This window comes from Anomaloglossus baeobatrachus, chromosome 2, assembly GCF_048569485.1.
Source record: "Anomaloglossus baeobatrachus isolate aAnoBae1 chromosome 2, aAnoBae1.hap1, whole genome shotgun sequence".
NCBI classification, from domain to species: domain Eukaryota; kingdom Metazoa; phylum Chordata; class Amphibia; order Anura; family Aromobatidae; genus Anomaloglossus; species Anomaloglossus baeobatrachus.
In genome coordinates, this window is record NC_134354.1 from 546,870,314 (window position 1) to 546,883,262 (window position 12,949).

General features: G+C 42.2%; 1 protein-coding gene across 1 annotated transcript in view; it reads left to right on the forward strand.

The window, feature by feature from the left end:
• The window catches only part of COL4A1 (collagen type IV alpha 1 chain), a 307,217-nt gene that overhangs the window by 200,587 nt on the left and 93,681 nt on the right, over positions 1–12,949 (forward strand). Inside the window, exons 23-25 of the mRNA XM_075336674.1 lie at positions 2,297–2,386; positions 9,989–10,059; positions 11,733–11,924. Coding sequence (XP_075192789.1) covers positions 2,297–2,386; positions 9,989–10,059; positions 11,733–11,924 — 353 coding nt within the window. The remainder of the gene's footprint in view (positions 1–2,296; positions 2,387–9,988; positions 10,060–11,732; positions 11,925–12,949) is intronic.

Here is a 12,949-nt window from a genome sequence, read left to right on the forward strand (position 1 = left end):
AAACGGGGGGTCAGGTATTTGGCCCACTGGTCCTTGTCCAGATGGTGCTGCAAGCAAGTCCGTTCAAAAGCAGTCAAGAAAGAGTCCAAGTCTCCATCCTTCTCCAGCACTGGGAAGTCCTCAACACGGACCTTTGGAAGTTTGGTGTCTCGAAGGTCACATGTGGCTGATGAGGGCCGGAGCTGAGCTAGCTGCAGCTGGTAGTCACGGTCTGCCTGTCGCTCTCGCTCTTCACGCGCTGCCTGCCGCTCTCGCTCCGCAGCCTCACGCTCTGCGTGCCGCTCTGCCCTGCGCTCTGCCAGGAGTTCCTTGTAGCCCTTCTGGTCTCCAGCCTGGAGAAGGGCCATAGCCATTTGAAGAAGGCTATCCGAGCCTCCCAGGCTCGGTGGAATGGCACGTGGTGATCTGCGGCACGCTGCAGAGCTAGGCGATTCACTGTCCCTTTCAGAGCGGAGGGCTGGCATCTGGCTCGTTGAGGAACCTTGGGTGAGCTCCTCCTCATCTTGTCCAGCAGTGCCAGGTTGCGCAATGTCCTCGGCAGAACGGTTTTCTGGCGTCGAGCTCCTGGAGGACTCGTGGGCAACCTCCTCATTGCTGTCCACAGCACCGTCCTCCCTCTCTTCGGCTCCTGCCTTAGCATTGGCCAGTTGCATAGCTCTGCTCCTGGTGCCATCAGCCATTCTTGCAGACTTTTGGTCACTGACACAGAACTGACACCTGATGCCTCCACACACCTTACAGTATCTGCACTCTGACACTCTAGTGTTGAGCTAGTCTGAAGACCCCAGCAGCCACAGCTGCTGCAGGCAGTCTTTAGTGTCTGGGAGTATGGGTCTCACACTCACACACACTATTATCTCGATCCCACCGCTATGCCACCAATATGTCACGAACCACCGGGGGGGTCACTCAGAAATCCCCCGCGCTGGCTACCAGTACGTCACAATCGGGGGGTAACAAGTGGGGGTCACCCCTCCTTTATACCTCCCGACCGACAGAGCACGTGATGCGCTCTCTAGCGCCCCTCTTATAGTCAGGCCAATTATGGAATTGCCCGACAATAAGCAAGGAGGCCGCTATACTACTTATGCCGATTATTGAAGGGTCCCCGGTGAGAGTAGGGTATATATTCCCCCGACCTCCGCGGGCGGAATATATAAAATCTCCCCGAATCTCACTGGCCTCCCCACAATAATCCTTGGCACAAACTCGCTGCCACCAACCGCTTCACGGTAACTATTAGCCGAACACACAGACGTGGGATTCAAGATCGAGATAACAGAACAGCCCAAGATTAATTATATAATTTAATCAGCCTAAAGCACACTAGAAACTACAATATATACAATAGGGAATCTACAGAATATACATATGTCAGAGTACAGTTACAATCAAAGCATGGGTTACAAACAGGCATACACAGTTCCAGCAGTTACCTTGTTGCGTCTGGCCACCGGGGGGCGCTGTAGACCAGGTTTCCAGGAACTCCCTCACAGGTCTTTCCCAACCAGGCCCCCGAGCAGAAGAACCCTGGAAAATGGCCGAAGTAGGGTTATCAACCTGGGCAATCCAGGTCCCCTCCTACCTTAGTGACCTCACAGGGAAGCACTGCCACTCCCCCTGCATGGATCAGAATTATCCAGCAAAGGGGATATTGGCCATAACTTTGCCTGGGAGCAGCGTAGGCGGACGCCAATGCTCTCATTGTGACAGTTATGAATTTAGCTACAGAACGAGGGGACTCATGACCTGTCTGCCAGTTCCCCATTGGCTGATATCACGCCTGGGGCATTTCCCAATGTCCTGCTCCCATAAAAAGGGTGTGCCAGCATCGCCCGCATGCGGAGACACCATTTTTATGGTTGCCATATTTATCGGAAATATGGCTTGCGAGATATGAACCATTTTTTACTGGAGTCGTTCTGTCTGGCTATTTCCAGAGCCTTGCTAATTAGATAGCAGCTCCTACTACAGGGTGACGGCAGGGAGTCATCCTGTGTCCTTTGTTCCCACACCACCTCATTTCCATATCACAGGACATGGCCATGGAGGTGTAAGTGGAACACTGAGAACAAGAAGGGAGGGGGCACTGCCAGGGAGTGATGAGGGATTATGACTGGAGTCATAATTCATCTTCATATCCCGGGATTTGCCTCACACCATCCAATGGGGACATATTGTTGTCATTCAATTTCATCCCTTTGGGCAGTTTATCTGTTCACCAAGAAAACAGTGATTAGTAGTTGTGCTAATATTCTCATTATGGCACTAAAAATAATGTTCATTTTGTATAAAGGTGACAAGGGAGATGCTTGCCCTGCATGTGACTTATTGCCATCACCACTACCAGGACCACCAGGGCCTCAAGGTCCTCCTGGCGAACCAGGTAAGAGTTCCTTCTTCAAGGTAAATCAAAGCTACTTTTCTTAGTAAAGAAAAAACTCTAAAAATGTAGAAGCAGTTCTCCTGAGAGAAGGACCACTTTATTTTTTGCAGTGGTTCACTTTTTTTTTTAACAACCACATATTGGGGTATTGACGTAGTCAGGAGAAATTGCTTTACAATTTATGGAGTTCATTTTCTCCTACTGGATTTGTTCAAATGAAACAATATTTTTATGAACATTTTTTTACTTCACCTTCGAATGTTCTGAACTTTTGTAAACCAGTTATAGCAAGGATTTAAAATTAAAATTTAACTTTTAATATCAATAGTCTAAAAACATGATACAACAAAGTGCAGTGCAGTGCATGAATAAATAACAAGCCATGGAGAAAAAGAGGTTTGCCGTGACGTGGCAGTGGGCTTAATACAATCTGATCAGAATGGTAACAAAAGAACCTCATGTTCTATTAAAAAATTTTTGCCTAGCGGCTTTTAGATCATTGTATTTTTGGGATGTGCGATCCATGTCTTTTTCTTTATAGTATGGCATGAATAAATAATAATCAGAATGATCTCACCCAGTACTTCTCCTGAGGAGATCAGATACCACCGGAAAAATCCAAGGCAGAAGCAGGCCAAAACAGACCTAAGGGGAGGGGGGGGGGGTGCGACCAGTGTCCAAGTGGCCACTAGCATACACATTTGCACCACTAACGTGCATTGTGTGTATACACATTTGTACCACCAACGTACATTGTGTAGTACTGTCCTGCCATTGCAGGCTTTACTTGAAGATTTTCTCCCCTGATGAACTCTCTTATTATACAGAGGGAAACGCGTTGGGAGGGTGTGTTTGTCATCAGGGATAGCATTCCTGACTTGGGTGCTGCCCTTGTAAGGGCGGAAGCAACTTCTGCAGGGGCATGACAGGGGTAGGGAACTTGGACACTGGTCGCCCCCCCCCCCCCCCTCCCCTTAGGTCTGTTTTGGCCTGCTTCTGCCTTGGATTTTTCCGGTGGTATCTGATCTCCTCAGGAGAAGTACTGGGTGAGATCTTTCTGATTATTATTTATTCATGCACTGCACTGCACTTTGTTGTATCATGTTTTTAGACTATTGATATTAAAAGTTAAATTTTAATTTTAAATCCTTGCTATAACTGGTATTCTGATCAGGATTTGGGCTGTACTGCTATTGCCATTGCGGCATGATTGCTTTTCTATTGAACTTTTGTAAAGCACTTTTTCAGTCCAAAAAGGTCAATACACCCCTTGAAGGATTTCCAGAAGAGTTTAGTTTTCAAATAGGGTCACTCGTAGGGGGTTTGTACTGTTTTGCAACCATATGGGCTCTTCAATTGCGACAAGGTGTCCAAAGTGAAGCCCAGCCAAAATTGCGCTCCAAAAGTCAAAAGGGGCTCCTTCCCTTCTGAGCCCTGCCATATGCCCAAACTGTAAACGATCACACATGGGGTATTGGTGCATTATTTCTCATTACATATTCTGTAAATTCAAGATTTGAAACAAATGCAACATTTTATTTTAAACAATAGAATTTATTTTTTTCACTTCACAAAAACACTTTGGAAGGTTTTCTCAGATATAAGTCCCTCAAAGTCACTTTAAAACTGAATAGGTCTGCAAAAAATAAATTTTGTTGGAAAAATAAAAATTGCTGGTAAGTCATTAAAAAAATAATGTTGATGTGAACCAAACATATGGGAAATGTTATTTATTGCCTTTTTTGTGTGGTATGACTAGCTTATATAAGACCATGAGGATATGTGCACACTATCCACAAGGATGCAGTGTGTCTTCTCCTGCAGAAACTTGAGTGTTATCCACATGGGAATGCAGCTGCTCATACCAACGATCAGGGATCTTGGTGCTGTGGACTTTGGCTGTGTTCTAGCACTCAGAACACTCTCGTCTCTTTAAGCATAAATTGACATTCTGCGGCTCTGGAAGCTGCGCCGTATATCAGTTTACTCAGCGGAAAAAAGAAGCACAGTGACCATGGGATTTCTATTAATCCCATCCAATGTGCTTGTACTGTACAATGCAGTATTGTGGACCCAGCGAAAACACTCTGTATCCAAAACGCTAATATTCCTGATCGTGGGCACATACCCACAGAATTCTGAGTAAGAAAATTACATTTTTTTTATTTCTACAAATTTAAGATATTTTCATAAGTAATACCGTATTTTTCGGACCATAAGACACACTTTTTTCCCCCCAAATGTTGGGGGAAAGTGGGGGTTGCGTCTAATGGTCTAAATGTAGGGCATGGCTGCAGAGAATGAGGGTGCTGCGGTCATCGGGGGCACGAGCAGGCAGCAGCAGCGCCTGCCGTGACCATGTGGGCCCGCTCATTCCATATGCATGCCCATCCTCCCGCCCATCTCTCAGCACTGAAGCCAGGGCTGATATGTGGGCGGGATGATGGGCGGGGACGCGCGCATAATTAACAGCCGGCCGTGATTACCCCTGACAACTACAGCCTGGAGTGATCATGTGCAGCTGTATTCACTGCACCCCGCGCATCATCATCAGCGCGGGGTGCAGTGAAACAATGTACTCACCGTTCCCCTGCAGCAACGCGATGTCCTCCAGTCTGCCAGCCGCGCTGTGTGGACTGGAGACTAGCGGTGCTCACAGCGATGACATCATCGCTGTGCGCACATGTGTCTTCACAGCCGCGCCGTCGGACTGGAGGACATCGCAGTGCTGCAGGGATCGTGGCCAGCTCCACACAGCGCTGCCGGCACAGACAGGAGGAGGAGCAACGCTGCTTGGAGCAAGGAAAGGTGAGTACAGTATAAACGTTTATTTATTTTTTGTGTGTGCCGCAGGATGGGGGTATATGAGCAGGATGATGGGGGTATATGAACAGGATAGGGCCATATACCAGGATGATGGGAGTATATGAACAGGATGATAGCATATAGCAGGATGATGGGGGTATATGAGCAGGATGATGTGGGTATATGGGCAGGATGATGGGGGTATATGAGCAGGATGATGGGGGTATATGAGCAGGATGATGGGGGTATATGAACAGGATAGGGCCATATACCAGGATGATGGGAGCATATGAACAGGATGATGGCATATAGCAGGATGATGTGGGTATATGAGCAGGATGATGGGGGTATATGGGTAGGATGATGGGGGTATATGAGCAGGATGATGGGGGTATATGAGCAGGATTATGGGGGTATATGAACAGGATAGGGCCATATACCAGGATGATGGGAGTATATGAACAGGATGATGGCATATATCAGGATGATGGGGGTATATGAGCAGGATGATAGGGGTATATGGGCAGGATGATGGGGGTATATGAGCAGGATGATGGGGGTATATGAGCAGGATGATGGGGGTATATGAGCAGGATGATGGGGCCATATACCAGGATGATGGGAGTATATGAACAGGATGATGGCATATAGCAGGATGATGGGGGTATATGAGCAGGATGATGGGGGTATATGAGCAGGATGATGGGGGTATATGAGCAGGATGATGGGGGTATATGAGCAGGATGATGGCATATATGAGCAGGATGATGGCGTATATAGCAGGATGGGAGCACATACCAGGATGCAGTATATAGCAAGATGGGGCTATACCAGGATGAGGGACATAAATATATACACAAGGCAGGAGGATCATTACCAGGATGGGGTACCTTAGTAGAGAATTTGGGGATATTACCCCCATAATAGTGTCAGTAGCAGATCCTCGCCCCATAAGTGTATCATGACCACATTTTTTGCTTAAAATTTTATTTTCCTATTTTCCTTCTCTAAAACCTGAGTGCGTCTTATGGTCAGGTGCGTCTTATAGTCCGAAAAATACGGTAGTACATTTTATTGCCTAAAGGTATCATAAAATACAATGTATCACAAAAAAATAAAACAATTTCAGAATCACTGGGATATGTAACAGCATTCCAAAGAAATTAACATATAAAGTCTACTGACAGATTTGAAAAATAAGGCTCTGTCTGGATGGGGAAAACAGGCTTCAATGATAAAGGGTTGATCAATCAATGCTTCAAAAATTTTCACTGTTGGACAAGCTCTTTAAAGACGTAAAAGATTATTATTTATTACATAAGTGTTAAGTGTGAATCCCAATGTAAGCTGATATTATTCAAGATAATGCAAAGGAAAAATTCCTTAGACAAATACGAAGATGTATATTTACAGGTATGAATAAACTCAATGATAATGCAATTTAACTTAAAGATTATATGAAGGGAAGCATTTGCTTTTTTCCTTTTCTAGAGAAATGGAATCACTAATACTTTAGGGATATATTGTAGTAATAATCAACAGAAGTTTGCACTAAAAACCCAGATGGATGTTAAAGAACTCATCAGGCTTCTGATATTGATGACCTATTCATTGGATGGATGAGGTTTGAACACCTCCACCGATCAGCTGTTATCAGCTTCTTTGGCAGCTGGATATAAACAGTGAATAGTGCTGAACAGCAGGTCTGTTCCCTGTGCGGTCACCATTCCCAGGTACTGCAGCGCAGATCAATTCCAAGCAATGGGAAGGAAGTAAGCTGCAATGTCTGAGCTGTGTTCACTAGGAATGATCGAATATCTCAAATATTCGGCTTCGTGAATATTTTCCGAATAGGTTGCCACAATGCGAATATTCGATACGCAATGTAAGTCAATGGGAAGCCCGAATAGTTATTATTCGGGTTTCCCATAGACTTTCATTGCGCATCGAATTTTCGTGCATAGTCCAATAGGGTCATTCCGTGTCAAGTGGACCAGTGGTCCCCACTCGACGTTCTCCGATTTTGCTGAAAATTTATAAGGATGTACATGTATGTTTGAAAAGAGGTTCTGTAAATTTTTAGGGCCAGATCTCAAATATATTGGGCACTGTTGACCTTTCACTGGAGGCCCCCCCAAGGCTGCGGCTTCAGCTAAGAGGATTTTGCAAACTTTGGCACATAGCCATTAGAGTTCTATACTGGCTATGATGCTGAAATTTGGCATACTAGCTCAACTTTTGCTGCTAAACACGATAAAATTATTACCGGCTATGACAAAACAATATTTCGGCCGCAATTTTGTGTCAAAGTAGCTTGCAAAACGTCTCGCATAAAATTTATGCCAAACTTTGCCCATATATAACTCAAGACCAAAAACCAATAGGAAATGGTGCTTTACCCTGTACAACAAACATCTTCATGACTTTGCATTGCTGCAATATCACGGTCAAAGCATATGTATTTGTGGAAATATTCACACCCACATATGATGAAAAACTTAAAAAAAACGAATTTTACCTATTTTTAGGTCAAATTTCCCAAAAAGGGTACCCCTAAAATATATTAATTCTGTTTTCATTTGAAAGAGCACATTTTTCTCTACAAGGATCATTGGGGTTTTTTTTGGAGTCTCTCCATTTAAGAAAAGAAAAATGCCACTGAACATGGTGTTATGTATGCACGTAATGCATTGATTTTGTGTTTGATTTTCAGATTCTTATCACATGTTACAGAGTTGTATTGTTGCTAGCAATGTCTATTATAATCAAAAACCTATAAACCTATTGACTATTGTTACCTTTTAATGCATATATTATTTATTTTTTAGTGATGGAGAATGAAATTGATGAGAAAAAGATTCGCATTTCAAGGGTGTCAAATGACCCTTCGTCTTTCATTGCCCATGTAGATGGATCTGTCAGATCAGAAATGCCTTTTGTGCCAATTGCAAACCTCCAGCCAGGGCAATACATTGCCTGCATTTACGATAGGAACTGGTGGATTGGAAATATTTCTGAAATTTCAGTCGACGACCATGATGCATTAATACATTTTATGCATCCTCCTGGACCAGCTAGCTTCTTTCACTGGCCTGTGAGAAATGATACATGCTGGATTCCCGAGCAGTCGATCATTGCAATAATTCCAGCACCAGCTGCAACAGCAATGGGCCGACAATACAGCTTCTCTGAACCGATTATGTTGCAAATTCAGCAACAATTCCAGACCACTTACTTAGACTGAACATTATGGCTTGGGAACCAACAAAAGATACCCAATATTAGGCTTGGGATCCTAGGCAAAGACACCCACCCTCAGGCTTTGGAACCTGCGATAAAGAGACCACCCGCGACTTGCCTTGCACGGCTATCGGCCATGGCTCCTAGGCGATGGGGCTGCTAATTCTCGAAAGACAGCATTATTACAATTCTTAATAGGATTATAATACCAATTCTTAGGGAATTGGTTGTGGTATAACCACCATGGACCAACGCAAGGGTTTGAATAGTGCAGTTAGCATTCATTGCGTATTAATAAATAACACCATGTTCAGTGGCATTTTTCTTTTCTTAAATGGAGAGACTCCAAAAAAACCCCCAATGATCCTTGTAGAGAAAAATGTGCTCTTTCAAATGATAACAGAATTAATATATTTTAGGGGTACCCTTTTTGGGAAATTTGACCTAAAAATAGGTAAAATTGTTTTTTTTAAGTTTTTCATCATATGTGGGTGTGAATATTTCCACAAATACATATGCTTTGACCGTGATATTGCAGCAATGCAAAGTCATGAAGATGTTTGTTGTACAGGGTAAAGCACCAGTTCCTATTGTTTTTTGGTCTTGAGTTATATATGGGCAAAGTTTGGCATAAATTTTATGCGAGGCGTTTTGCAAGCTACTTTGACACAAAATTGCGGCCGAAATATTGTTTTGTCATAGCCGGTAATAATTTTATCGCGTTTAGCAGCAAAAGTTGAGCTAGTATGCTAAATTTCAGCATCATAGCCAGTATAGAACTCTAATGGCTATGTGCCAAAGTTTGCAAAATCCTCTTAGCTGAAGCCGCAGGCTTGGGGGGGGCCTCCAGTGAAAGGTCAACAGTGCCCAATATATTTGAGATCTGGCCCTAAAAATGTACAGAACCTCTTTTCAAACATACATGTACATCCTTATAAATTTTCAGCAAAATCGGAGAACGTCGAGTGGGGACGATTTTTAAAACTGGTCCACTTGACACGGAATGACCCAATAGCGGTGACCTATTCGGAAAATATTCGCGAAGCCCAATATTTGAAGTATTTAATCATCTCTAGTGTTCACCCTTTGCATCAGACTAGAGATTAGCGAATAATAACTATTCGTGTTTGGATAATGCTTACTGAATACTGAGTACTATTCGAGTATTTGTCACAACAAGAAAACTGCTCGCGTTCCCCATTCACTTACATTAGGTTCATTATTCGTGGCAAATACCGGAATAGTACTTTTGGGATTTGGTATGAATAAACCAAACACGAATAGTCACTGTTCGCCCATCACTACATCTGACCACTGCTGGAACCTTTGACAGCTGATTGATGCTGAAAACTTGACTGATTTTTTTTTATTGAGTACCTAACCTAAGGATAGGTCAGCAGCATTAGAAGCATGGAAACCCTTTTAAGTTGGAGGTGCATTAAAAGTAAAATAAAATAAATCACATACATTTTTTGCATATTAAATTATATGACATCAGATATTTTTTTTTAAGATTGATTATATCATCCTGTCCTGATAAGATGTTTTTTTTTCAAGGTATTGTTGGCCAAGCAGGAAACAAGGGAGACAGAGGAGAACCAGGTTATGATGGCCCACCAGGTTCACCTGTAAGTATTGAATATTTGTTATTTAGTTACCAAATACATCCCTGGTGCCTCTTCTGATTAGTAGACCAGGTACAACATCATATTTGATACAAAAATTAATATCCAATGTAGAATTAATCTTTGTTTGCTTGAGAAATGAAAGAAGTGGGAAGTAATGGATCATATATTCTTAAATACTAATAATAAAAACTAATACATCTATAGTTTACATTAAGGTTTATGTACACCCGTTATTCAGGTGGTTTTCACTTGGAACACTTGGAACCCACCTGAAAAAGTGTTCAATAAATGTAAAGACATAGTAATGTCAAAACAACTTGCTGTTCATAAATTCAGTCTTTTTCAGCTTCTTTTAATCAATTCAGGCTTCTAAATCAGCAAAGCTGCTAATAGAGGTCTGTGGTCCATTCTTTTGGCTGTTTCTGCTCACAGCTTTATATATATATACTGTATATACTGAACAAAAATATAAATGCAACACTTGGTTTTGTTCCCATTCTTCATGAGATGAGGATCTAAGACTTTTTCTATGTAGACAAAAGGTCTTTTTCTGTCAAATATGGTTCACAAATTTGTCTAAATCTGTGTTAATGAACACTTCTCCTTTGCCAAGATAATTATAACCCATTCACCTTGGGGTCTCCACCTGACAGCAGTTTGTCGTCGTAACCAATTTGAGTAGGCAAATTCTCACATTCAATGGCGTTGGATAGGTGTTCTCTTCTTGGTGAATTGAGAGGCCCATGATTGCGGTGGGGTTATGGTAGGGCCTGGCATATGTTATGGACAATGATTACATCTGTATTTTGAATGCACATAGACACCATGACAAGATCCTGAAGCCCATTGTAGTGCCATTCATTCACAACCATCACCTCATGTTGCAGTATGATAATAAACAGCCTCATGTTGCAATGATCTGTACACAATTGAAGGTGAAAACATCCCAGTTCTTGCATTGTCAGCATATTCAACGGACATGTCATCCATTGAGCATGTTCGGGATCCTGTGGATCAGCGTATATGAGAGCATGTTCAAATTCCTGCCAATATCCAGCAACTTCGCCAAGCCATCGAAGAGGAGAGGACCAACATTTAACAGGCCACAGTCAGCAACGTGATCAACTCTATGTGAAGGAGATGTGCTGCACTGCATAAGGCACATGGTGGTCACACCAGATACTGATTGGTTTTCTGATGCCTCCAGACCCACCAATAGTGTAAAACTGCACATTTTAAAGTGGCCTTTTATTGTGGCCAGCCTAAGGCACACCTGTGCAATAATCATGCTGTCTAATCAGCATCTTGATATTCTACACCTGTGAGGTGGATAATTATCTCAGCAAAGGAGAAGTGCTCACTAATACAGATTTAGACAAATTTGTGAATAATATTTGAGAGAAAAAGGTCTTTTATGTATAGAAGAAATTTCAGATCTTAAAGTTCAACCCATGAAAAATTGCAGCAAAAACAAAAGTGTTGAGTTTAGATTTTTGTTCAGTCTAGTTTGGAAAAAACTGGAAGACACTTCAGGAAAAACACTAGTGGTATTTTCTTAAAGCATATTCCTATATCAAAAAGTAAAAAAATGCAAGATATGATGGCTGAAGCCTTCTTTGAAGTGATGTTTCTTCTTCTTTATCATAATAATAATAATAATAATGTTTTTCTAGGGACCACAAGGTAACCCGGGTCTTATGGGAAGACCTGGAGCAAAAGGATCCCCTGGTGAAGTTTATTTTGAACCAAAATTAAAAGGAGATAAAGGAGATTCTGGTTTACCTGGACTGCAAGGGACGCCGGGAAGAGAGGGAAGACCAGGAAGAGATGGTCAGCCCGGACAGCCAGGTCCCAAAGGTGTATCGGTATGAAATCTATTTTTTGTACATTTTCTCTTTCAAGCCTAATGGCAAAGGCCCATATATCATATTTGATTATGTTAGTTTGATGTAAATCTGTAGACAATAGTTATTGTTTTGTTCTTAAAGTATGGTAACTATTTTTTACAACGTTTTGGTGATGGCCATATTGGAGGTACAATTTCCTTCCACTGCACACTGCAGAGGAAAGTATCCAGTTTACAGCAACTGAAATGATGATAGTCAAACAAAGGATTCATCGAGAAATTACATTATTAGTGTCCATGACATTATTAGAATATCCATAGCAGAGATGAGTAGGGTGATCCATGCAGGAACAAGTATGAGTCGAATTTCTTGAAATTTGCAGTTTCACGTGAATTCAATGATTTTAAGATTCGAGTTGCAGTTTGCAAAAAAAAAAAACTCAGCTGGCGATTTCCCACATTGTTGAAACATCATTAAGTTGACTACCATCATTTTTGTTGATATGCGGGTTTCCCTATAATACAATGCAGCTATGGCAGGGTATAGATTGCCAAAGCTTGCACAGAACACCTGAGCCATCCCAGCTCAACGGTTCTCAGTGGAGCACAGTTTCTATAGCACAATCATTTTCCATCTGCAGTTTCACTGGGTAAGTCTTTCTCTCCAGTAAAGTGTAAGCTCTTATGGTCAGTGGGGTCCTCTCTCACTTCTTTCACCTGTAAAGTGTAAGTTCTTATGGTCAGTGCTGTTTTTTTCTCACTTTTTCTCTCTTCTCTCCACACATGTATTTTCTGAGCTATTGCAAGATTTCCATTTTTACTAATCTGCCTTAAGGGAGTTGTCCAAAATATTTTTTTTGTTTTGTGTCACAAGGGCCTATCACATCAATGACTCCAATATCAGTGAAAATGGTTCCCTTCTTTGTGTGTGTATGATGTTACACTCTTTAAACACTCTGTTGGCGGTATACTTCCAGCTGACATGAAACTTGAGAACGTTTACTCACTAAAGAAGGAGAGACTCTGACTTATGAATATAAACAA